This window comes from Anastrepha ludens, chromosome 2 (genome assembly GCF_028408465.1).
Source record: "Anastrepha ludens isolate Willacy chromosome 2, idAnaLude1.1, whole genome shotgun sequence".
Classification (NCBI taxonomy): Eukaryota; Metazoa; Arthropoda; class Insecta; order Diptera; family Tephritidae; genus Anastrepha; species Anastrepha ludens.
Window position 1 is genome coordinate 86537509 of NC_071498.1, and position 26626 is coordinate 86564134.

The window sequence follows — 26626 nt, forward strand, 5'->3', positions numbered from 1 at the left end:
CCATGAATTTTTTTTCCACAATTCCGGGCGTTTATTTTCGTATTGCTTCATGCAAACGGTGCATAACTTCTAGGTAATACTCCTTATTTGCCGTTCGACCTTGTAATAAGAATTCCTGATGCACTACGCCATGGTAATCGAAGAAAACAGTGAGCAAAACCTTGACATTTCATAGAACTTGGCTCTCCTAGACTCTTCCATTGGAACAATTTGGCTTTGGTTTCGATGTTATAATCATATACCTAAGATTAGTCACCAGTTATGACCTTTTTAAGCAAATCTGGAATATCGTTGACGTCATTCAACAATTCCTGAGCGATGCTCATGGGACGTTGTTTTTGGTAAAAATTCAACAATTTTGGAACTAACTTCGCTACCACACGCTTCATGCCCAAATTTTCCGAAAAGATTTCTTGGCATGAGCCAACTGATATGCCGACATCCTCAGAAACTACTATAATTGTGATTCGACTATTCTTCATAACAATTTTCTTCACTTTCGCAACATTTTCATCTGTTGTATCGCAACATTTTCATCTGTTATCATTCACATCTTCTCGACCTTCCGTGAAAAGCTTGTACCACTTGTAAAAATTTTTTTGACTCAGCGTACTCTGACCGGATGCTACCGTCAACATTTCAAGTGTTTTTGGGCACTTAATTCCATTTTTTACACAAAATTTGATGCAACTTCTTCGATCCATTTTTTTCGATAGCAGAAAATCGCCGAACACGCAAAACACTTGTCTTATTTATGCCTCTCACAAACAAACTAAACATGCCATATTGCTAAAACCGTGAACATATCTTCGAGACGAGTGTGCAAACATAAAAGAATAATAATCTCGTATACGTGAGCTGGACGTATTTGAAATGCCGCCAAAAATATTTATTTATATCAAAAAACACCTCAAATGATAGAAGTCGTTGAGCTTAGAAGGTCTACATAAAAATGTTTAAAAATTTTACCAACGACACCAAGATAGTAAGATTTTTAGAAGTACTTTGAATTCGATCCTGCTTTCGTAAATTTGAATATTTTTCCGAAATATTTTGACGACAGTCTTAAATTATTCTAAATTTTATTGTTTCGGAGGTCTTAGAAAATATTAGAACAAAATAATAGGAGGTTTGCACTTCAAACTTAAGATCTTTTTGTCCTCTACTCATCACGATAACATACCTAAATCCAGTTACCTCAGTAAACCTAAGATGGAGCTAACACATGGGCTGAAAAGTCCCGGACCTAGCACATAGATGGCACTAGTTTTACTGCATTCAACTATTTTTTCAACTACTTTTGTTATTTTTGAAATAACGGATCAAAAAGAATTTCGTGTTTTAATTGTACACTTCTTCTTGATGGCCTGAAAAAAGTTATGGGTACTCCACTTCATCAGAAACTACAATAAAACGATGGTGTGCTGATTTCGAACGTGGTCGTAAAGGCACTGATGATACATAACGCAGTGGACGTACAAATGAGGCGGTAACACCAAAAAACATCAAAAAAATTCACAAAATCGTTTTCAATGATCGCAAGGTGAAGTTGCGCGACTTAGCTGACATCGGAAAGATATCAAAAGAACGTGCTGGCTTTATATTGCATGAGCATTTGTGTATGAGAAAGCGGTGTTAAAAATGGGTGCCGCATTTTCTCAGTGTTGGGCAAAATCTAGAACGGATTGATGAATGACATGAAAGGCAAAACTACATGAATTGAACTTCAAATTGCTGTCACTTCCACCGTATTCGACAGATTTGGCTTCCAGCGACTACTGACTGTTCGCAGACCTAAAAAATTGCTCGTGGGTAAGAAATATCGCTCAAATAAAGAGGTTATCACTGAAACTGAGTCCTATTTTGAGGCAAAAGATAAATCGTTGTATAAAAGTGATATTGAAATGTTAGAGCAGCACTGGAATGATTGCGTTGTTCTTGATGGAAATTACGTTGATGAGAAAAGCTAATTTTGAACAAACAAAAACGTATTTTCTTTGTTAGGCCCGTATTACAGCTAATGTGTTAGGTTGGACTGAATGTCTGTTCTATTCTTCTGGCCGTACGAGGCCGATATGTCTCGCTATGGGGTCGCATTGGAGTAGAAGGTGTGTTGGAATTTCTGGAAAGTGACCGCAGTATCGACAGAAGTCGGTGGATATCCCAAACCCGTGTAAATGGTTGCGCAATCGTCAGTGGGCTGTGAAAATGCTAATAAGGATTCTCTTTGGTTATATCCACCCAATGAGGGCTGAGCGAAAATCTTAAAATATAATCAATTTTATAATTCGGATGAAAAAAAGTACTTATTTTCTTGTACGGAGAGCGATACACCCTAATGTACAGTTATACATACATATATGTACGTATAAACGCCAACAGTACATGTACTTGCATGTATTATACAAGAATGGACGTGTGTATTGAGAAGCAGTTAACTCTCTAGCAACTTAAAGTGGTCCACGGTCAAAGAGCCAATAAAGGGAAGCAATAAAGAAATAGTTTTTACTTAAAAATTTTAAAAAGCAGCGGGTAGAGAAAAATAATTTGTAAATTTAACTCCTTAAATGTGATCTGTGAAACGATTTGAGATATCGACTTTTTTTTACATTGACAGCAAAAATAACATTTGTGATTTGTCAGAAATTTAGTTTATATTTAGTCAGATATTCATAAAATGGATGTTCTACAAAATTGGAAAATATTAAAATTGAGTATCGAATACCCAAAATAACCAAACCGGTTATAAACTGTGAAGCCAGATTTAAATTAGCATCATTCTGGTAACGTAGAACCGACTAATGTGTTCTTAACTATCGGTGAAAAACTGATATTGATAATTGAATGAATACCAGGTGAAATTTCTATCAGGAAAAATGCTTCTGTATTGTACCGTTGAAGCAATAAGTTGCATGTCGCATATCGGTTAGCTCTGTTTTCTTCAGACACATTATGCGTAACCCAAACACCTGTTTTACCAATTTGTTGCAAATGTTCTTGTATGGTCGACCAATGTTGGTTAAGAGGATTTGACAGTTCCTCGATTGTCTGACACAGATTTTCTTCTACTAAAGTTGTTGGTCTTCCTGATCGAGGATCGAAGTTAACGAAAATTTCGTGAAAGACGTCCAAAAACAGTTATTGTGCCAGAAACAATCGAAGTTGTGCGTCAGTTGATTACGTTAGATAGTCATGTGACATATCGCGATGTAGAGGCATCCTTGGGCATTAGTGGAACCAGCATACATTCAATATTACATCAACATTTGGTTGTCAGGAAGATTTGTTCTCGTTGGACAATTGGTATAAAGAAATGTTGAAGAAGTTCACCCACTGTGGTTGAACTAGGCATGTCTACGACATCGTAATAGGTGGCGAAACTTGGATCTATGCTTATGAGCCAGAAACAAAACAGTATGGATGTTTTAAGACAAGCTTAATCAAATAAAATTTATTCGCGGAAAAAGAACTTCAAAGTAAATGGTCGCCTATATTTTCGCATAAATTGGAAAGATTGGATTAAGGGTTCATCCGCTCTACAACACCTACAACCGATGTAACACGTAATGATTTCTTTTTGTTCCCGAACTCGCATCGTTTTCCAACGCCTGAAGAAGCTGTTGAAGCCTTTAAACAGTTCATTTTGAAGATATCCACTTCTGAGTTGCAAAAGTATTTGAAAATTGGTTCAAGTGAATGTAGGAGTATATTGGCCTCCAAGGAGGATCTTTTGAAAAACTAATAGGACTATGAATAAGTTCGTTTCGGTTTTACAACAGATGGCGTAACTTGATTATTATTCCATCGATCCACATTTCCAAACATTCATTGGAGAGCTACTGTCGTAAGGCACAAACGTCAGTATAAGTTTTTTATTTGAAGCGTAAACAACAATATTTTTACCACACTTGAAAATGTCGAATTTCGTGCCAAATAATGTGTTTTTGCGGGGAATTCTTCTTCATTATTTTAATATGAAGAAAAAAGCAGCCGAAAGTCATCGTATCTTGGTGGAAGTTTATGGTGAGCATGCTCTATCTGAGCGAACGTGCCAGAAGTGGTTTGCACGCTTTAAAAGTGGTGATTTTGGCTTGGAAGACGAAGAACGCGAGGGTGCGCCGCCAAAGTTCATGGATACCGAATTGGAGGAATTGCTCGATCAAGATCCGGCTCAAACGCAAGAAGAGGTTGCAAAAACTTTGGGAGTTGATCAATCAACCATTTCCAAACGTTTAAAAGCCATGGGAATGATCCGAAAGGTAGGCCATTGGGTGCCGTATGAATTGAAGCCAAGAGACGTTGAACGCCGTTTTATGGCATGCGAACAACTGCTTCAACGGCACAAAAGAAAGGGTTTTTTGCATCGAATTGTGACTGGCGATGAAAAGTGGGTCCATTACGACAATCCAAAACGTCGGGCAACGTATGGATACCCTGGCCATGCTTCAACATCGACGTCGGCGCAGAATATTCATGGCCTGAAGGTTATGCTGTGTATCTGGTGGGACCAGCTGGGTGTTGTGTATTATGAGCTACTGAAACCGAATGAAACGATTACGGGGGATGTCTACCGACGACAATTGATGCGTTTGAGCCGAGCACTGCGAGAAAAACGGCCGCAATACGCCGATAGACACGACAAAGTTATTTTGCAACATGACAATGCTCGGCCACATGTTGCACAAGTGGTCAAAACATACTTAGAAACGCTCAAATGGGATGTCCTACCCCACCCGCCGTATAGTCCAGACCTTGCGCCATCCGATTACTATCTCTTCCGATCGATGCAACATGGCCTGGCTGACCAGCACTTCCGTAATTACGATGAAGTCAAAAAATGGATCGATTCGTGGATTGCGGCAAAACCGACCGAATTTTTCACAAAGGGAATCCGTGAATTGCCAGAAAGATGGGAAAAAGTAGTAGTAAGCGATGGACAATATTTTGAATATTAAATTTGTAACCATTTTACGTCAATAAAGTTTCAAATTTCGAAAAAAACCGCACGAACTTATTCATAGTCCTATTATAAAGCCATTTTTATTATTATTTTACTGTGTTTTCATTATCGGGCGCAAAATATAAAAAAGCAAACCTCGTAACTCCAAAAGTTATGGGAGTGCCACTATGAATCTTTAAGGTATTACTGAGCATAGTTTCGGGTATTAATAAAAAAATATAAAGATAATCTTAAGGGAGTGCTTTTCAAAAATGTAAAACAAAATTCCGCAAACATTTTAAGCAAAAAAAAACAAGTTTTTCGAGAAAAAATTTCTTTCAAAAGTAAATTTTATCATAAAAAATTTAAGAAATGTTTTTTAATATTAAAAAGAACCGAACATATTTCGCTTTAAAAAACACTATACCGAAATGTTCAACACTCATTATTATTGTGTTTTTTTTTCAGTTTACATCTTATTAAATTAAAGCTACGAATAAACCAACTTTGAGAAGAATTTACGACAATCTCCAAAATATTCACTTGACTTGTAATCGCTCAAGTGTATTTCATAGGACTGTGGCAATAATAATAAAATAATATGTGTGTCAGAAATTATTTTGATCTGAGGTAACTTTATAAATACTCGAACAACAAGCAATCTGTAATTTGCAATTTTTTTATGTTCTTATATAAGTACATCTACCAATTGCACTACGCAACCACCATTGTCCCGATATTTCTTTTTATCGAGAAAAATTGTTATTGACCTTCCTCAACACCAACCATTAGTACAAATGCCATCCAACAGAAATGCACGGAAACAAAAAAATGATAAATTTTATGACTGTAGGCAATCCCAGAGTGAATTGAACTGTTGTTATACGATGGGCTTTTTTACTGGTATTTGAAACCGGTAAAAAAGGAAACGAGAAGGGAATGAAAGGTGTAAGGACATCCGCAGGTGCATACACACACATACATACATGCTTATGTATGGGAATAAAATATTCAAAGAAAGTTGAAAAAGTGTTTACAGTTTGATGTTATTTCGCTTAAGGCCAGTAGTAGCCACGCCACAGCTTGCACAAAATTCAGGTCGATGGATGTCACGCGAACAAAGTTTATTCACAGTTGTATTGCTGCAGAACTCAAACAAAAACTAAAGCGGCGTCAGTAAATACACGAAATACAGCGTGCGTAATGTATTTGAGGACAACTTGAGAGTAAAACTAATTAGGTTTGAGGACCTTTATTCCTCGTTGGGACCACGGGAAATATATATATATTAGGGCGGGTCGATTTAAAAATCGCTCATTGCTCTGTGAAAATCGTATTCTAGGGATCAAAATAAGAAACTTTGCCGAAGGAACCATACCTCTAAAACGAATTCTGATGTCCCTCCGGGAACGATTGCATGTCCGAATCAAATGCTCCTTATTCTTATAGACCATAACGGTATTAATTGAATTCTTCAGTATATTGGTTTCACACTCAACTACGCCCTATACGTAGTAATCCAGGGAATTAAGGTCTGGGGAGTTAGGCGACTCTAAGGTCGGTGTTTGTGGTCATTGAAATCCAGTCTTGTGTCGCCATCGCTTTGTGTGAAGACGCAAAGTCTTCCCGGAAGATCTATGAACTATCACCGCGTACACTATCAATCCAGGGTTTTACTCCTGTCTCTAAAACCTCGATATATATAACAGAATTCACTAGAAATCCTTCAGTAAAGAAGTGTGGAGACATGACCTTATCCTTTGTTGCTCACAACACCTAAGACCATAACAATGGCTGGACACTTCGTGAGCATGGAACCTCTGTAGGTTTGGAACATATAGCAGCCATTTGTCATTACTGCTGTTGGTCTTTTGGTCCTGGTCAAAATTTGTTTCGTCAAAAAAACAATCACACCTCAAGCGCTTCAGACTTTTTTATTTTGTTTAGAAGGTATTTTGATAAGATAACTAACTCTCTGTTCTCGAGTTTACTCCGACACAAACGGTCTTCTGCGCATAACGTAAGATTTATATCGGAGATCTTTACGGAAAACTCGACGAATACGGCCCTCAAAAACATTAACCTCCCTCCCAAGGGTCCTCATTGATTTTGAAGGGTCCTCTCGTGAACGAACGCATTTAAAAAAATTAGAGATCTCTAAATCTGTGTGATTTGCACATATAGTGACACTAACTACCTATCTCTTGATTTCTGGAGTTAAGTTGTAGTCTTCCATGTCTTACCTGAAAAAGAGCAAAAAGTAAAATAATGGCTTCGGGAAGTTATAGTCACATATACTCATATGCATGTCCTCACTTACCGCGTGTACCCTGTATTGATTAATTTATGTATTGTACATACATAGTAACATAAATATCTTGATTTTGGCTAAACAAAAAACAAACATCTGCACTATTTTCAGCAACAAAATATAATAACGAGCTTTTTTTTACTTTACTTTCAGACCATAAAAATTGCTTCAAATTGTGGTGAAACGAAAATGCATACACCTGCATACAAGAATGTACGTCTACGTTTTGGCTGACTTGCCCGCATTGAGCTACATTTTTGCGCATAATCGTTAAACTTTCTTACGAGTTTTCCTTCCATCGCGTCACCAAAAATGTCGAAACATTCTGATAATGACAACTTACGCAACGACATCTACGAAAATCTGCCCTGCCAGGCTATGTACAATGACGCCGTACGTAAGATACAACAGCAGAAATCTGCCCAATCCAATACAAATAATGCGGTCGCTGCAGCAGTTGCTAATAACCCGCTCTCTCAACAGCTACTGCTAAATAATATCAGCAATCAGAATGCAGCCAACTCCAATCCCAACACCAACGCCACTAACTTGACCAGCAACAAGCAACAACAACTGCAACTACAGCATCAACATCATTCGCCGTTATCACTACAACAGCAATCAAACAATAAACACTATGCAAATAACGATATCCCCAAAGAAATGCTCTACGCTACACCATTACGCAAATCGGATCGCTACAAAAGCGGCGAACGCATACGCTTTAACAGTTCGGGAACTCGTGCACATACGGGTGGGAGCAATCACGATGCGCACGACACCAAATTGTCCAATTTAATGGAATACAAACAAATCAATTCGAAAGATCTAACGCGGCTATGCGGTCGTAATGGCAATACAATACCAGTAACTGATCTTGATGATGACACGGCCTTGGACGGCTGTTCGTCAAGTGCGCTGGTCGGCGGTTCGCATTACTCGAATCAGCCCGCCTCATTGCCACCGCTGCCCAATTCCAATACACCCAGTCATCAACTCGAGGATCGCCGCATACTCAATTTCCTAAAAGACACCACACAGCTGCAAAAAAAGCTGGAAGTTTCAGGACGTGATTGTCCCAACGCCAGCTTCTCGAATTTGGCACGCGAAGAACACTTTGCTAATTTAATGCAACAGAATTTTCCCATCGAAACGGCGCGCAGCAATGGTGGTGCTGCGGCAGATGTGAGCGAAGAACGTAGCATTAGTACCAGTGTTGATACGAGCGCGTCGGTGTTAACAGAAACTGCTGACAATTTGGAAATACTAATGCAGAAAAAGATTTCGCCTGACAAAGAAGTTAATGGTATTGTGTCGGCATGCGGTTCAAAAAGTCAAACACTGACTACGCGGCGCTGTCAACCAGTGTATATACATCGAGAATGGGTATTAAAAAAGATAGCACTATGCTTGGAGCAACGTACTGCAGGTAAAAAGAACATGCCTGGTTTATTAAGCACTAGCTCCGCTGGTAAAGCTGAAGCTGTTGGCGGTTTTATGGCAGCACGTGCAAAGGCCGCCGCCATATCCAGTTCAACTTACAATGGTTGCCTGGTGTTGGGGTCCAATGGCTCAGGTAAGACTTCCATTTGCCAAGCTATCATGAATGGCAACTCTGGCACGAAAGGTATACTAAATCGCAAACTACTCGCCTGTTATCTAATTGAGTCGCAAAACCCAGAATGTCACAGCCTTTCGCTATTTATACGTAAAGTAATTCTACAAATACTGAGCCATTCCTCGCTTATTACAAAGGACGAATGTCAACGCGTTATCGATGAGGGGTTCTCCTTTCTGAAAGAGGAGGCACAACAACAAGAATCAAAACTCGACGAAGCTATGAACAATATAACATTGAATGAGAACGTTGAAGACATATTAATTGCCGAGCTGAGACGTGGCGCAAGTGATTGTGATGCCGACACACCAACGCATTTCCAGCAACGACGCACATCGACTAGCAACAAAAAGTCATCCAATGCATGTATCATGCGCCAGAAATCTGAACCGACACCAGTAGATACCAATGGCGCTACAGCCGAAGGCAAAAAGTATAATAATTATGGCACGCATCCACCAACAACGGCCACCAGAGGCAATGTCAAAGAGCGCAACGAAGATAAAGACAACGAAACTGAAAAGGAGAAGCGTAACGAAACAGAAAAGGAGAAAAGTTCACCGTCGACTTCGTCGAAGTGCAGTCCAGGCAAGAAATCTAAGATTCCAGTCAAACTCGGGCGTTCAACCGCCGTTGCTTCACCGGTCAAGGTGACTGCCAATATTACTCCCAACAACGGCAGTGCTGCTATACAGCACGGTGGTGGTGAAGACATTGCTGATATGGTAAGTGAAGAACTAAAAAGCGAGATAGAAGCAGCTATAAATGCGGATGACGTTGAGGGAAACAGTACCACTGAGGCGAAACCAAAATCCGATAATGACGATGACGAAGATAAACCAGAGGCAGATAAAAATTTTGAAACAGATACTAAAGAATGTAAAGCAACGAATGAAAAAGAAGACATCGATGAGGAGGATAAGGAAAATTGTGAAAACCTCATAGATTTTGAACAGCGTAGCAATCGGGATGCAACGGATAGTTATATGCACCCTAGCATCGCAGGTTCTAGTATGAATACGCTGCCTCCACCACTACCTAAGCCAAAAAGTTGTCGCACCGTAATTGCAGATGGTTACTATGACATGTTACTCTCCAATCCGGAAATACTAGAGTGCTTAAGCGTTGACAACATAGAAAAGAATCCAGATGAATGCTTCAAGAAAGCGCTACTCTTTCCACTGCTCGAGCTTACACCACCAAAGACGGCACTATTGCTGCTCATCGACTCTATAGATGAGAATTACATCAACGAAGGGAATTTGATTACCACCCTGAAAGGCGGACGCGGTACGACAACCAATCATAAAAGTCGTAATGTCGCGGAATTGTTGTCCAATCACATACATCTCTTCCCGAAATGGCTCTTCCTTGTGTGCACAACCAAAAAACAGACTAAGCAAATTACACGAATGTTTACGGGTTTCAAAAAGATCACATTAGATGATTTGCGGAAGTCACATGTAGTTAAGGATGTACAGGAGTACATCATTAATAGATTGAATTCGGACTTTAAGGATAGTATTATGCTCACAAAAGAGATAATTGAATCACTACATCAACTGTATATCAAGTCAAATGGTTGCATACTCTATTTGGAGAAAGTTTTAAATGGCATCAAGGAGAATTTTTTTAGCTTTCGCGAGATCAAATTGATACCATGTACACTGAATGGCTTATATTTATACATTTGTCAGAAGTCCTTCAATAAAAAGCAATACATGAAAATACGTCCACTTCTGAATGTACTGCTCGCTTCATCGGGATATGTGGACAAACTCTTCCTTTTCAATTGTCTACGGACACACAACTATGTAATCGACGCAGAAGAATTCGAAAAACGTTTACATCTCATGAAGAACATTGTTTCCTACGATACCGATCAACAACGGTTGAAGATTTTCCACAACTCCTTTTCCGACTGGCTGGTTGACGTGAAGTTCGCAACCAAGAAATTCATATGTGACGTCAACGAAGGTCACGTGATGGTCTCAATGTACTACTTGCTGGTCGCGGACACTCTATGTGCCAATAATGTACGAAAGTTCGTATACCATCTTATCAAATCGGGCGAATATCTCACCAGTCGTAATGTTAATTTGGATATTATACTCATGTTACTCGAATCTCGACTCAATTTGAATGACGCATTCTATACGAACCATTTGAACTGCTGCTCGCAGTGCGAAAACGATTTCAAACACGATCCAAACTTTCTACCCAAGACTCGTAATATGATTGAGAAATTCCTGGGCAGCGAGTTGACCGACGAATTTTCGCAATTTTTGTGTGACTTCTTCAAGCCGAGCTTACCAACAGATGCAAAGATACTAAAGCTGTTAATCGAGACGGGTATTAATAACGCCGAGGCGCAGGTAGGTTTGACTATGTTTATTATTTATTGAGAAGTAGTTTACTATAAAGAGAGTTCAAGTTTCTATTTAAAAATTAAAGCAAAAAATAACTGACAAACATTACCATAACCCTAGGTGACTAGATTCGGCATTTTTTGGCATTTTTTAACATAAGCGCCGATATGGAAATACATCTGGTCATAAAGTATGATTTTCGATCAAATTCAACTCCAATTCCCACTAATAGGGGATTCATTGCCGAGCAAAAGGTTGTTGTTTTGTTTGAATGGCTTCCTGGCCTGGGAAACACCTTCTTAGCGTCTGGCGGCGTTTTAATACCACAATCCTCTGTTATTTTGGTAATTGAGTTTCCAAGACTGTTATTTCCTATAACCACTTCGTTGTGTCTAGAAAGGGAAGAATGAAATTTCTTCAGTGTTGTTGAGGAATGGTTTGTCAAAAGTTCGTAATCCCGCTCTTGATAAACCCGGACAATTACGGAGTTAGTGAACAGAAGATTCATTCTCCCCCACTTCTCTACAACTGTGGCATGTATTGTTGCACAGGTTGGTAGTCTTTTCCACCGTCTACTTGAAATTCTTAAGGCGGATCCTAGCCTCGCAAGCTTATCCACGTTATCTTTATCCTCGTTGTTCCTGTGGCCTGCAACGCATACTACCAACCATAGCGATATCAACCAACATAGAGGGATATCGAGCCATTGACTGAACGAATTGAGGTCCTCTATATAGTGCATTATTAGCCCGGAAATTATATTGTTTTAGTTTTCCACCTTGATAGTAGGCTGATTTTCCGTGATGCATGCATGATATCGGAGATGCCTTTGAAGGCTTCCCTGTTTGCCAGCAATTGTGGTTTTCCCCACGCCAGCATTGTGGGAAGGCGCATTGATTTGGATAGTTGTCTACCACAAAGCCACAGTTTGTCTTGGACCAGTCCGTGTAAATTTCTGCATCAATATCTCTAAATTTCTTCTCCTCCAATCTGCTTTAGATGGAAATCTACGCAGAAGTTTTGAATAGAGTGAAGGCTGCGAGATAGGTCGACGGTGGTGTTTGCAAATGATGGTATTTGCAGAAGGATCTTGCTGTGACCATACATTCTAATAGTTCAGCTCCCTATATCTTTGAGCCTAACCGCGCAAGTTCCAAATGTGTATTTAATGTGCAGATCTATTGGTAATTAATGGATGAGTAAATTGAATGCATCGCTTGGATACGAGCCTAATGCCGCTTTTACTAGAAAATAAACTAATCTTTGTATCCTCCCGAGTTTGGTTTGGTTGTGGCTCATAACTAGTGCAGGCCACCAAACGAATAGCTCATATGTATATTAAGAATAGGCCGAAAGATTAATCTGACCACCTTTTGACTGGTACTTATTTATCATACTACATATAACTTATTGTACGCCCATTCACGATCAACTATCTATTACTCAGTTTTTGTTGAGGATATACTCATATTTGAATAAATCTCTCAGTTCTTCTAAATAAATATACATTTTTCTTTTTGCCAGAATTCTTGCGAATCTTCCCTCATGTCTCCTGAACTCTCGGAAAAATCTCAAAACATAGATTTTGAACTGGCTGATCTGCTGATCTCAAGTGAGAAATCGTGCATATTGGAAACTCAACGACCCACAAGTCCATCTGAGAAGAGTGAACCACATCAGGAAAGTCAAGATGAGAATGCTTCCAGCACGCTACACCAGCTCTCTGACTCCAATCGCATTGAATTACACAAAGGCAAGGCACTCATACACATCCTAGCCAATGATGGTAATCACCAACTGCTCGAGCGTGCGCTGAACGCCTGCAAAGGACCCATTGATCTCGAAATTGAAGACTACAATGGACAAACTGCATTGAATATTGCTGCACGCAATGGTCATTTAGAAGTTGTTAAATTATTATTGAGTTTTTCACAACCCTGCAATGATGGCACCGGCCGAATGAAACGTGTCGATGTCAATCATGCCGACCGCGATGGTTGGACGCCATTACGTTCCGCCTCTTGGGGTGGTCATACGGAGGTCGTCAAGCTATTAATCTCACATCCTGCATGTAAAATTGATCTGGCTGATAAGGAGGGACGAACCGCCTTGCGAGCAGCCGCTTGGAGTGGACACGAAGACATACTAAAAATACTCATCGAATCCGGCGCCGATGTGAATTCTGTAGATAGGCAGGGTCGTACCTCCTTGATCGCTGCCTCATATATGGGTCATTACGATATTGTTGAGATTCTTCTGGAGAATGGTGCCAACGTTAATCATTTAGATTTGGATGGGCGAAGTGCCCTTTGCGTGGCTGCCCTCTGCGGTTCGTCAGGCTATAGCAAAGTTATATCGACGCTTTTAGAGCATGGCGCCAATACTGATCAGCTCGACAATGACGGCATGTCGCCACTGTTAGTGAGTTCTTTCGAAGGTAATGCCGAGGTTTGTGAGTTGTTACTGGAAAATGGCGCAGATCCGGATTTGGCAGACTTCATGGGTCGCACACCGTTATGGGCCGCCTGTACCGCCGGCCATGCAAATGTCGTAAAATTGCTTCTTTTTTGGGGCTGCGGCATCGATTGCATGGACTCGGAGGGACGTACTGTACTTAGCATTGCAGCAGCGCAAGGTAATGTAGAAACTGTGAGGCAACTACTCGATCGCGGACTAGACGAAACACATCGCGATAATGCCGGCTGGACGCCATTGCATTACTCGGCATTCGAAGGCTTCCACGAAGTATGTCTGCAGTTGCTGGAGTCGGGCGCCAAAATCGACGAGTGCGACAACGAAGGAAAGACTGCGCTGCACCTGGCGGCACAAGAGGGCCGAACCAAGTGTGTACAAGTGCTACTCGAAATACATCCAACATTTGTCGATCAAAAGGCGCATGATGGCAAAACAGCATTCCGCCTGGCCTGCTTGGAGGGCCACTTGGAAACTCTGCAGTATTTGCTGAAATTCTGTTGCGATGTGAACGCCAAGGATGCGGACTCACGCACTACACTTTACATACTAGCCCTGGAGAATAAACTAGATATAGTTAAGTACCTGTTGGAAGTGACCAATGTCGATGTTAATATACCGGATAGCGAGGGACGCACGGCCCTGCATGTGGCCGCTTGGCAGGGACATGCCGAGATGGTCAAGATGCTTATCACAATGGGTTAGAGTATATGAATTAAGTTAAAATAGAAAAATATTCAAACTGTTGTGTGTACTTTCAGGTAACGCGGATGTGAATGCTATGGACTTGGAGGCTCGCACGCCGTTGCATTCATGCGCCTGGCAAGGCAATCATGATGTCATGAGTATATTGTTATACTTTGGCGCAGTGGCGGATCATGCATGCAAACAAGGCGCGACGGCGTTGGGCATTTCAGCGCAGGAAGGACATGAGAAATGTGTAATCGCTTTATTGAAGTACGGGGCTAATCCATACAAGTCAGATCATTGCGGACGAACACCAATCAAATTGGCCGCCAAGTCGAACCGCACTAACATATTGAAGATTTTTGACAATTTCGCAAAAAGTAAAGAAACAGTTGTATTTTTATCACTTTTTCTTAAATTAATTGCTTTTATGCGCCACTCTTTATTAGGCGATTCTAACAATCTAGTCGAACCAGCAAAATTCCACCCGAGCATGCTTCGTTCACCTGATCAGCCACCAGCGCTACCTGCTCATCAAAGCCTCGGTCTGGGGGCACCATCATATCCACCACTTGCTTCTGCTCCATCGATCTGCTCGGCAGCCACCACAGCCACTGTGAATAACAGCATGAATAACAACAACATGCAAGTGCCATCAAATATCCTGAATGCATCAACATCAACGCATAGCTCAAACAATTTCTATCAAAACACAATGCAATCGGACACAAGCAGTTTGCATAAGCGAAAAAGCGTCATCTCTAGTCAGTCCACAGGTAGCAGCAATGATGTGAGTAAAATTTAAAGCAAAAACAACATTTCCAAATTTACAAATAATTCCATTCCTCCTAACAGCAAGCACCGCTCACTTTCACCCAGCAACTGCAGCGTCAAACAAAACTTAATTCGCGCAATAATCCCTTCGTACAAAATGCGCCCATCATTAATTCGAAACATGGTGGCGCTTCAGCATCTAGCGCCGCCGCAGGTTCTATGCAACAGCAGCAGAAAGTACATCACTCGCAGCGGCATTCTCAATTGCTGCCTGATCTCAATGAACATCAATTTGGTACGTTTTAAATAAATATTTTTCTATGTATGTATATATGTAATGCATAGCCCTTTACAAGTATCTTTCCTTTTCTTAACTCTTCTGCAGTTTCTGGCATCGGTGCCAACGAGGCTGATCTCTATGATATGGAATGCATGTCACCACTATACGCTACGCCACCACACTCACCAAGTAGTGAACTAAGTTCTCCGGGCCAACTACCCTCACTGAATGCGTTCGATGAAATTGCCGGTGCGTCAGGCAATGCCGGTGCAAATAATACAAATGGCAGCAGTTCTTGCGGGAAGTCAGTACTGCCAGATAACCACTTTGCACGAGACACTCATATGCGCATAATTTTGGGTAATTTAAAGGAGAGCCAGCCGAGTTCTTCGAGGTAAGAATTGTACAAATCAAACTTAGCGAAGCCATAAAATATAGTTATAAATCCCCTTAGAAAGCAGAAAACCATATATAGGAATCCTTAGAAAGCAGGGAATCATGTATAGGGAAATGAATGTATAAAATGTATTTTAAAAGTAGTTGTGGTTCTTTAAAAAACTGTGAACTAAATTATGAGCGTTGTGGGTGCCTAGGAGTTTCTAAGAAATCATCATCATCAATCAACCAAATAAAATTTGTACTTGCTTAACATTTCGTCACTTCCAATCCAATTATATCACTTCCAAACCATATATCCTACTGCATAACGACAAAAAGGTTTGGAGGCGTTGGAAAAGGGGGCGTTGCTTCGGAGTACTACTCATCAACTGTAATCACTTATACCAGCGTTTTATCCAGCTCTCGAAACATTTCGTTAACTCTTTTTTTCGGTATAAACAACAGACCCGTCTTGAACTGTCCCATTACTTTCTTTCGACTGTTAAAACGCGTTCCCCGTAGTGGTTTTTTCACTTAATGAAACAGAAAAAATCGCAGGGAGCCATATGAGGTGAATGGATGGCTTTTGGATGGTATTCGTTTCGTTCTTGGCCAAACGCTCCCGAATAATGATGACACAGTGCCTTATCATGGTGCAAAATACACGATTTATTTTCCCACAAAACTTTTTTTTTTGGTTCATTCAAAACACTCACTCACCTCCTATCTAGATAAATTGACGTACTCATAAACCTTCGTCTGGTCTCCAGTAATGATGCGTTTGATGAATGTCGGTTCGGATTCAGCCTTGGAATTCATGTCTTTGGTGATATCAATGCGGTCCCTTTTTTTGCATGAAATTCAGGTCCTTTGGGATAAACTTTTCAGCAACACTGCGCGAACCCAAATCATTAACTACAATGTCCTTAATGGATCCATTCGTCATCCTCGATGGACTCACGATCTCTTGTGAAGCGTTCATGCCACTCGTAAACGGCTGTTTTTTTTGGAGTATCATTACCGAAACAGTGTCCCAACATTTTTAAGGTCTTCGCACCACTGAATCCATTTTAACGCAAAATGTAATACAACATTGTTGATAATTCAAATTTTTTTTTTAAAACTGTATAAAATCGAAAACACGTGCAAAGGTAGATTTACTCAAGACAGCGTAATTTTTATAAATCTCTAGCAATGGTGATAAGCTTTTGGTAGGAATGTTTACCACAGATGTGGCAGCATAACAAAAAAACAGAACTGAAATCAATCGACTAAGAGCGTGGCGGTTTTTTCGGGAACTTTTTACTCAAGATGGTATGCCTCACAAATAAATACTTTAAGCGGGTCGGACCATCTGGAACGCCGAAAAAAGGTGTTTTTTGTGGTATTTTTTGTTTTAAAGAAAGAAAAACAACTCAGTTTATTAATATTTTGCGTATATTTGGACAACATATAAGCTGTATTTCGATTTTTTTTCACTTCAAAAACTAGCTAAATGACGAAGTTATCCCAGGTGCCACGTAGCGCGCTCGGACAGGAGTATCCAGTTGGCGTGCATGATAGCGTCCACGAGTCTCGTCTAAAACATGCAATTAAGTCTTTTACTTAATTGTTAGTGTTTTTTACCGTCAATGAACCTCGAAAACAACAAAAAAAACTTTTGAAAAAAATTTTTTTTTCCTTGTAAAAGCTGAAAATCGATTTTTGGAGGTAATTTTCGCGATAATCTATTATTGAAACAGTTAGTTTGGACTATTTTTGGAGGTTCACCTAGAATGTTAGGTACCAAAGCTACAAAAAAAGCCATGTATCCCGTCGATAGGTTGAATATTGCTTTTTTAATCCTGCCCGCCAGTTTCAAAAACATGGTTTTGAGATAAAGCGCTTTGAAGTTTTCGGAAGACGATAAGTTATGTACACTTACAACAATGAATGGCTAATCGGCTACTCCTGGACCATAAAGACATCCTTCCGCTTTCTCGAGAAGCTCATTCTGCTGAGTTTTTTCTGCCCTTCAAGCAATTCGTGCTTCTTTAGTGCAATCGCTGTGACGTTGCTCTGCGCGTTCGATTCGGCTTTCATCCATTTTGTGGGCAAAAATTTTGCACTGTTGTCCGATTTTTAAGTCAAGTAGTCTCATCAATGTCAAAACAGCCGTATAACCTTCGTTGAAAATGTCTGCACTGTGACGTTAAAAGATTCATTGGCATTTTGAGTGTGTCCGCCCAGACATCGTACCAGGAGATCGTCTTTCGAAAGATCTTCATATATCGAAAGAATGTGCTTTTCCACATCTAGTCTTATAACGCACAGCGGGTGGGTGAAAGTTGCTAGCTTTCGCATAGCTTTAGCTCCATTCACATCAGCTTTCAGCGCCCGCAGGACAACTTCCATGTTTAGGATTCTTGTCTGTCGAAGTGAAATGGTGCAGAGTTACCATAATTGCCTTTTTCATATCTCTGACAGAGTTGACATTCTTCCTAATGGCTAATCCGTAATATATTGTCAGTTTTTTGATGAGCACATCTGTGAGTCTTCCTTTCCCGCCGAGTTTTTCTTTCTTCTTAATGTTGCGAAAACGAGTGCCCATTCTTTTTTGAACGTGACCCACACATTCGCTTTTAACAACGGGTGATTCATCACCATAAGGATTATTCTTTACGATACTTGAAAAAGTTTTAGAATCACCGTCACCAATGTAGTTGACGTATTTCACTCCGAATTTCTCTATCGAACTCGCAAACATTTCATCAATAGAATATACTTTTGCCTGCTGTTCTTTGGTGATTTGAAGAGCAGTTTTCTTTGTGCTGTTCATGCCATTCTTGATACTCGTCAGTTCCTTCTCTGGATTTCCAATTCAAACAAACTTAACAAAAAGAACTTTTCACTATTAAGGCTATGACTTTACCACTGTAGTAACCAATTAGCGTTGTAACACCGTATAATGACGTAAATCATCATCTCCATCTCTTTAAAATCTGTATCAGGCCTTCCATTTTCTTTATTATTTTTCTTTTCTTCTTGGGCCGCTTTTTTGCTGAATTTCTCAAACAATGTTGTTGCCGCTGAGTGTATATGATCTACTATTTTTTTATACGCGTAATCTGAAAGTCCTTGATAAAGATCCACGAGACCGCAAAATAAATGTATACCTTCATGACCTATCCCAAGAAGCCGCATGACAAACACATTTCATCTGTTGATTTCAAATCCTGTGTGAATTAGCGGTCCCGAAAAGATGTAATTTGTTCCGCACGAACAGGTGATGCCAATTTTGAAACCCAAACCTTGATGTCCACTTTCTGCAAATTTCACTTTGCTCTTGCAACTTTTGCAAACGAGAAACTCAGCGATGGCGCCAAAAACCGACAGAAATTCGATAACTCGATACACATGAGTTACATCGATGATCACATCTTTCGAGTTCGAATTAATATACATATTCAACTTTTTGGGGGTTGAGCTGTCACGTAATACCTTTTCATCATTTTTGTGCTGATTAACGTTCAATTTCCTTTTACGTAGCCTCGCAGAACGCTCATTTTCCGATTTTCCGCGTTTAGGATACGTGCTTCCGTGCGAGATATACTACAGCAATAAATGTCAAATTTTTATCAAGCGACTGAATATGCATGCTTCAAAAGCTTGACAAATGAATCGCGAAGCAACAACATTCGTAATGTTCTTTTCTTTTTTTTCAAAAAAGTAACACGACTATCCATTACACCTGCGGCAGAACTCGCTACCACTCAACTAGAGCAAATTCGAAATGCTATAACTTCTACAATTTTGGAGCTTTGTCGCTAAAATTTTGTACACATCTTCTACAATAGTTAACTGATTAAATAAAATAATCGTTTTAAATCGTTTTTTTAGAGATAGAGATAAAGATAGATATAGAGATAGTGATAGAGATAGAGATAGAGATAGAGATAGAGATAGAGATAGAGATAGAGATAGAGATAGAGATAGAGATAGAGATAGATAAAGATAAAGATAAAGATAAAGATAAAGATAAAGATAAAGATAAAGATAAAGATAAAGATAAAGATAAAGATAAAGATAAAGATAAAGATAAAGATAAAGATAAAGATAATAAAGATAAAGATAAAGATAAAGATAAAGATAAAGATAAAGATAAAGATAAAGATAAAGGTAAAGATAAAGATAAAGATAAAGATAAAGATAAAGATAAAGATAAAGATAAAGATAAAGATGGAGATAGAGATAGAGATAGAGATAGAGATAGAGATAGAGATAGAGATAGAGATAGAGATAGAGATAGAGATAGAGATAGAGATAGAGATAGAGATAGAGATAGAGATAGAGATAGAGATAGAGATAGAGATAGAGATAGAGATAGAGATAGAGATAGAGATAGAGATAGAGATAGAGATAGAGATAGAGATAGAGATAGAGATAGAGATAGAGATAAAGATAGAGATTAAAATAAAGATAAAACTGAAATTGAGTAAGAAACAATTACTTGAAATTCTTTATTGATCGGATTTCCGACCAGGAGCGATACTAATCATTATACTATATATATATTTTTTTCTATATATTTTACATATTTTACAGTAAGAGCAAACGCAGCGGCATTACAACAAATCCTGCAATGCGTCTAATACGTAGCCGCTTCGATTCCGCTGCACAACTGATACGCCGCACCAACAATATGCTTTCTTCAAACAGCAATCAGGGATCCTCAAGTATTGGAGTGAAATCGGGCACGTTTCAATGGCGAAAGGAAAGTCAAATGTAAAATAAAATGTGCGATTACTCGTATAAAAAACTGCAATAGTTATATTTATGAGCGTATATATTTATGAACAGTAAAATTAACAATAATTAAATTGTGGTTGCATCCTCAAACTTATACATACAGACATATAAATAATTTTTAATCGATGATTAGTCATAAATATATGTATTTCCTTTGGTTAAGTAAAAATGATTTCGATTTTGTTTGTGATAATTAATTATTTAATTTGGTGTTTAGTTGTAATTTATTTGTTTTTATGTTTGTGCTTTTAAATTACAACTTAACTTTACAATTTATTACTTATCTATAAGTATATGCAATTTAAATTAAATTCATAATTTAAGTCGTAATTAACTGAAATATACGGTATGTAGATCATTACGAAAATTAGATTGCAAAATTGTAGCGAGAGCACATGAAATTAGAAAACCACATACCATACTCGTATACTTATTGGAAAATGTAAAACGGTATGAATACATGAAATGAAGTTTACTATTATAAGCACATATTTAAAAAGAGCTCACCGCATATTTGGATGTAGTAAGCAATAATACGAGACAAAACTAAACATATTACAAAGGAATGAAGATTGAATGCGAAAACGAAATAAAGTTGCACGCATGAAATTATAAGATTTAAAAGTGTATTTTGAAAAACAGAAACACTAATAAAAAACTTGTTACAAAGCCAAAACGAACAAAATCTTAAAACTTGAATATTACACAATTAGTGAACCAAATAAAAAAATTTAACTGAATAATAAATATTATATGAGAATGATGAAGAATTTAGAGGCCTACATAACATAACTGAATTTCTCTTTTGAAGCAATACACGCAAATTATATTATATATGTACATACATATGTACACAAATATACATACTCGTATACTTACCACATATGCATGCACCAGAAAGAAATAAAGTAGAATTACGCATTCCGATAGTAATTTTGTTGATAAATTCCCATCACGCCTTTGTTTACCTTTTTCACATACTCGCGATTTCGCATAACTTAAATTAGAATTTGCAACTTTAAAAACCAAATAAAATATACATTTTGTTGGAGCGAGTGGCCGAGAAAGAGGGATTAAAAATGTAAACAAAATTTAGACAACCCATTTCCAATGGATCAGAATAATAGAAAAGGACATAAGTGATGCCAGCTAAGCTAGGTTGAAGTTGTTCTTCGAAAATTGCTGGTCAAACGCAAAATCTTCACCTTGGCTTAAGTATAAAGTCATTCCTGTGCATTTTCAATGGCGCGTGCCACTTAATACTGATTTAACACTGCCTCATAGTTGCATTACACAAATTATTTGCACGACTAAATACTTTCTTATGATCAGTTGTGGTAATCAATACATCTCGAATACACTCCATATTTCTGCCAATTATTTATCCCACATTCATTATATCTCTCTTAATTCCATTGCTTTGCTGTGAAAATAGCCAATCAGTAAAACAATACCCTAACTACTTTCAATTCAAGTGCTCTGAGTCATTAACAATTTGGCAAAAAATGTATCGTTTCAATATAAATTTCCAATATTGACGACAACCAAACGTTTGGAAATTCTTAAACTACTGCGGTTTCTTTTTCGTAAATTTAAGAAAATTAAGTAGTAATATATTATATTTATCTATTTAAGTCCAACTTTTTATTGATTAATGGAATTATTCGCTTTTCCATACGTAAATTATATTAATTCAGCGTAGTTGAAATGATTTAAATTATATTTAAATACTTAAGAAAAAATCACAAATAAATTTCGAATATGCATACACATATACATACATACATACATACATATGATACAAATGCATAAGGAAACTAGGAGAGCGAAAATACATAAATAGTTACAATTAAAAATGCAGATATGAGATATACCATACATACATAGTTTTGTTTTGCATTTATTTCATTTGGTTTTAGTATGGGCTACTATTATTTACTATAGATTGGATGGTAGAGTTTTAACACACCAATTTGAATTTTCCTACCTAACATTAGGCCTTTTTTATGCGCCACTTCTCTGCTCGCTATCTCCCACTCGGCTAACTTGACGAGAAATTACCATGTTAAAGCAACCATGTGTAATTTTAAGCAGCTCTATTCCAGCGCTGCCAAGATATGTTTATTTATACCGGTTGCGCTATTCGCTGGCGAAAAGAAGAGGCCTATTCTATAGTAGATATGGGCTTGTTCGTGGTACGTAATAAAACCGCCAGTATTGCAACCCTGATGCAAATGCTGAGCTGATACTTTTGCGATATTCGACACTTATTTTTCATAGGCAGTTGAAGGGGAATACCTAAATAAAACTATTATAATAAGTAGGAGATTAATATGATATTTTTCTTCATGGAAAATATTTTGCTCAATAGCAAAGAAAAAGTGAAGCAATCGTACATACAAAGTTTATATTTCTTGTAAAAGACTTTGCGCCCACCAAAAGCCAAATTTTTGACAGTTAAAACGATATACTTTTGGCAAAGTTACCAGAATTCCACATAGAGCGTAATACTTTAAAAAATTCCACAACAGTGCGACTGTGAGTACAACTCGGATAAGCACTGCATTTGAAGGTAGTCGGTCGACTAGAAAATGAGTGCATGTATTCGATTCTTATTTGCAACTTACATCACAATGTAGAAAATGTTTTTTGTAATAAGGAACGTTCCTCGACAACCAATAACAAAAAGCACTTCATAAAAGTCTTCTACCGTTCGAAAGTTATATTAAAGTGAAGTTCCCACCGTATGTGGGATCCACCATAAGACGCACACCACAAATTGGAGGCGAAGGGTGATAGAATTACACTGTGGAACAAATTCAGGTTAGCAAAAATTAGGTCCATTCTGAGAGTGGCGGGTGAAAATAGAGGCGAATTTAGAAGACCCGTATCGCGCCGTTTTTTTATATTAGTTCGAATTTTTTTTTAATCGGCATTCGAAGTTCGAAATCGGAGCAAAATTGTTTATATGGGTTTTTGGCTATAACTCGTCGACTAATTGATATTTTTTCAATCTGTAAAAGCCAAATTATTGCTAGAGACCTGTGCAACAATTACAATTTTTGAAAAAATTGATTTCGAAAATTTTTGTGGTACTTATGAAACAATATACCGAAAATCGGCTCCGATTTCGAACTTCGAAGGCCGATTAAAATAAAATTCGAACTAATATAAAAAAACGGCGCGATACGGGTCTTTTAATTTCGCCTCTATTTTCACCCGCCACTCTCAGAATGGACCTAATTTTTGCTAACCTGAATTTGTTGCACAGTGTTATCATTGGTCGATTTGTTTCGTATATCACCAACACAATTTCAGTTTTTGTAAACACACCCCAAGGGACGTCGGCTCAGCTGATTCTGTCATACTCGGTGAGAGCCGAATAACGGTCTGCTAAATAGCACACCTCAGAAAACCGTCTCACCATGTTGGAGGAGAAGCTCGCCCAAACACCTAACGAAAGATGTAGATATAATCCAATTAATAATAATAAACCTCTCTGAGAAAAATTACAGGAAAAATAACTATCTATATGGCGTGAGAGAGGGTCTTAAAGATAATACTCATATATAATCAGCTTTCTAGATCAGTTCGCAGTTTCAATTAAAATGTATTTGAGAGTTCAAAAGTAAGGGATATTTATATATATATATTTTTTTTTTTTTGTTATACTTGTATATATTATTGGGTTTTTTCAATAATAAAGTACTCTTCATGCATTTCAAATGAAATTGGGAATTGATCTAGACAAACTGAGTATGGTCGAGTATTATATTGTATTTCGCGTTCTGGGTCTCTTCGGAAATGCATCACGATATGCAGTATATGCACAACTGCCAACTTGACTTATGATTCAGCTGATACAAATATTTATATTGTACTTATATAGGGTTTTTTAATAGGTGCGCTTCAACTTTTTTCCGATAGGGAGGGCGAACGACGCAATATTTTTTATTTTTCGCTTGTCATTTGTAAACTTCATTAGTATACATTTCATCATGGAACGCTACACACTTGAGGAACGATTGGAAATCGAGCAAATTTTGTATGAAAATAATCGTTCTGTTGCTGCTACTTTAAGAGCATTACGGCCATTTTACGGTCCATTTAACAAGCCGTCCCGTTTTAGGGGTATGTGAAGTCATTGATCTACAGTAACAAGCCGGCGACGATTTGTGAGCTCAGAGCCAATATTGAACGCGAAATTGCTGGAATTTCGACCGATTTATGCAAAAGAGTGGTCGAAAATTGGGTTCAACGATTGGACTTCGTAAAACGTGCACGCGGTGGTCATGCAAAAGAAATCGAATTTCATTCTTAAATGTATATGTTCAAACTCGATAATAAAAAAAAAATTAGTTAAAAAAGTCAAACCGTTTGTGTTTTATTCAAAAAAGTTCAAAAGTTGAAGCGCTCTTACTGAAAAACCCTATATTTAAATACTAATCATTGTCATGTCCTTATTGAAGACCCCTTTATAGAAAATGATTTTAACTATATCCGGACGTATAACTTCTGACGAAAACATTAAAATCGACCGTCAATGTCTTCTTAACTTTTGGAATATGGGCTAAATAAACCAGTTCAATTGTGAAACAAAATCGGAACAAAGAACACGTAAAGACAAGAGGGTGCAGTTCCCGACCCGTTCCGCTAGGAAATTCACCATTCCATCTAAGTCTTACAGCCTTTTGTAAGTCGCCGAACATTCTTTTGAAATTCTGGGAAAATTTTTGGTAATTGTCGTGCGTCCAGATATATTATATTCCTAGTGGCATTAAGAAGAGAACTGGAAAATTGATTTTTTTTTGTATATTTTCGCCTTCGGCGCGATCACTCAATCGATAAATTGTACCATATTTCGGAAACTGAATTTTTCGACTGGTTTTTCCTTCCTGGCGTTGAAGTCATAAGCGTAATTTAGATATTGTGATAATTGTACCGTTTGTATGTGCGCTCCAAGCTATTATTGGTTGTGTTGACTTCCTCTACTTTTCTGGTTGGAGCTCAAATAAGCGCTCGTACAAATAAAAAGATTATCATTCCCTAAAAAAGTAAGAATATTTTTAAAATAGGGGTAGTAATCGAAAAGGTGTTTCTTAATCGCACTTTCGAAATGGTATAGAAACCTAAAATGTTTTTCGTGGTCGTCACATCCAAGTAACATTTTTGGACAATTTAACTTAAATATCAGCCCATGATCGGATTCAAATCCGTGTCGCTCCGGTGGTATAGGACCGAACACTGAAACTTCGTATGTTGGATTTTCGTAAACTCTACGCAGAAGCTACGAATTCGCATAGCTCAAATTCGAAGAGTAGCTTCATTGAATCCCTTGGTAATGCGAAAGCGTAGACTAGTTTACATATGCTACCTGAGTAACAATTTTGAAATTTGAGTTTCTTTCCCAAATCGCAAAAATCGTACATAAAAACTACTAAACCCGAAGTGATGACTCTTTACTGACGACGTTCTCCTTGATTGGCACGATATTCGCTTAGGCGATTTTATTACAATTTAAATACAACTACATGAACTAACATTTGTTTCATTCTTGCATATTTGTAGGTCTAAAATAGTCTTTACAAAAATTCAGAAATAGCACAGGGGTTACAAACTGCAAAATATAGTAAATGGCTACATATTGCCACTCAATAAATATAAATATATAAATTTCCTCAATATGTTTGAATTTAATTAAGAGGTAAGAGCATCTAAGGGTCTGATTTTTTTTTTTTTTTTGTTTTTGACGAATCTATTTTTAAGAGTTTAATAAATATTCTATGCAGACCGACGTAGCCGTTTGTGAAAGAAAAAAATTTGTGCAAATAGGAAAACTTAAAATTCTTTGTTTTACTAAAAAAGTTAGTTAAACATTTTTTTTAATTAACCAATCGGAAAATCCTAAGTCACTCGGTGCAAAATAGTTATGTTCTGTTAACCAACTAGTCGATATGTACCTAACCGTTTAATGATATTTGATTATTCGTTCTGATTCGAATACCCGACT

General features: G+C 38.0%; 1 protein-coding gene across 1 annotated transcript; it reads left to right on the forward strand.

Annotated features, from left to right (window-relative positions):
* Positions 1-7407: 7407 nt before the first annotated feature.
* Positions 7408-23752, forward strand: LOC128854714 (uncharacterized). Its single transcript, XM_054089022.1, has 7 exons — positions 7408-11243; positions 12762-14409; positions 14471-14776; positions 14846-15186; positions 15252-15465; positions 15556-15844; positions 20413-23752. The coding sequence occupies exons 1-7, from the start codon at positions 7563-7565 to the stop codon at positions 20594-20596; spliced, it is 6663 nt and encodes a 2220-aa protein (XP_053944997.1). The 5' UTR covers positions 7408-7562; the 3' UTR covers positions 20597-23752.
* Positions 23753-26626: the final 2874 nt, after the last annotated feature.

Bases quoted from the DNA above. Each gene is read 5' to 3' on its own strand.
- LOC128854714 (XM_054089022.1), top strand. From the start codon at position 7,563: ATGTCGAAACATTCTGATAATGACAACTTACGCAACGACATCTACGAA. The intron at 15,187-15,251 runs GTGAGTAAAATT...TCCTCCTAACAG, and splicing joins CCACAGGTAGCAGCAATGAT to CAAGCACCGCTCACTTTCAC. The intron at 15,845-20,412 runs GTAAGAATTGTA...CATATTTTACAG, and splicing joins AGCCAGCCGAGTTCTTCGAG to TAAGAGCAAACGCAGCGGCA.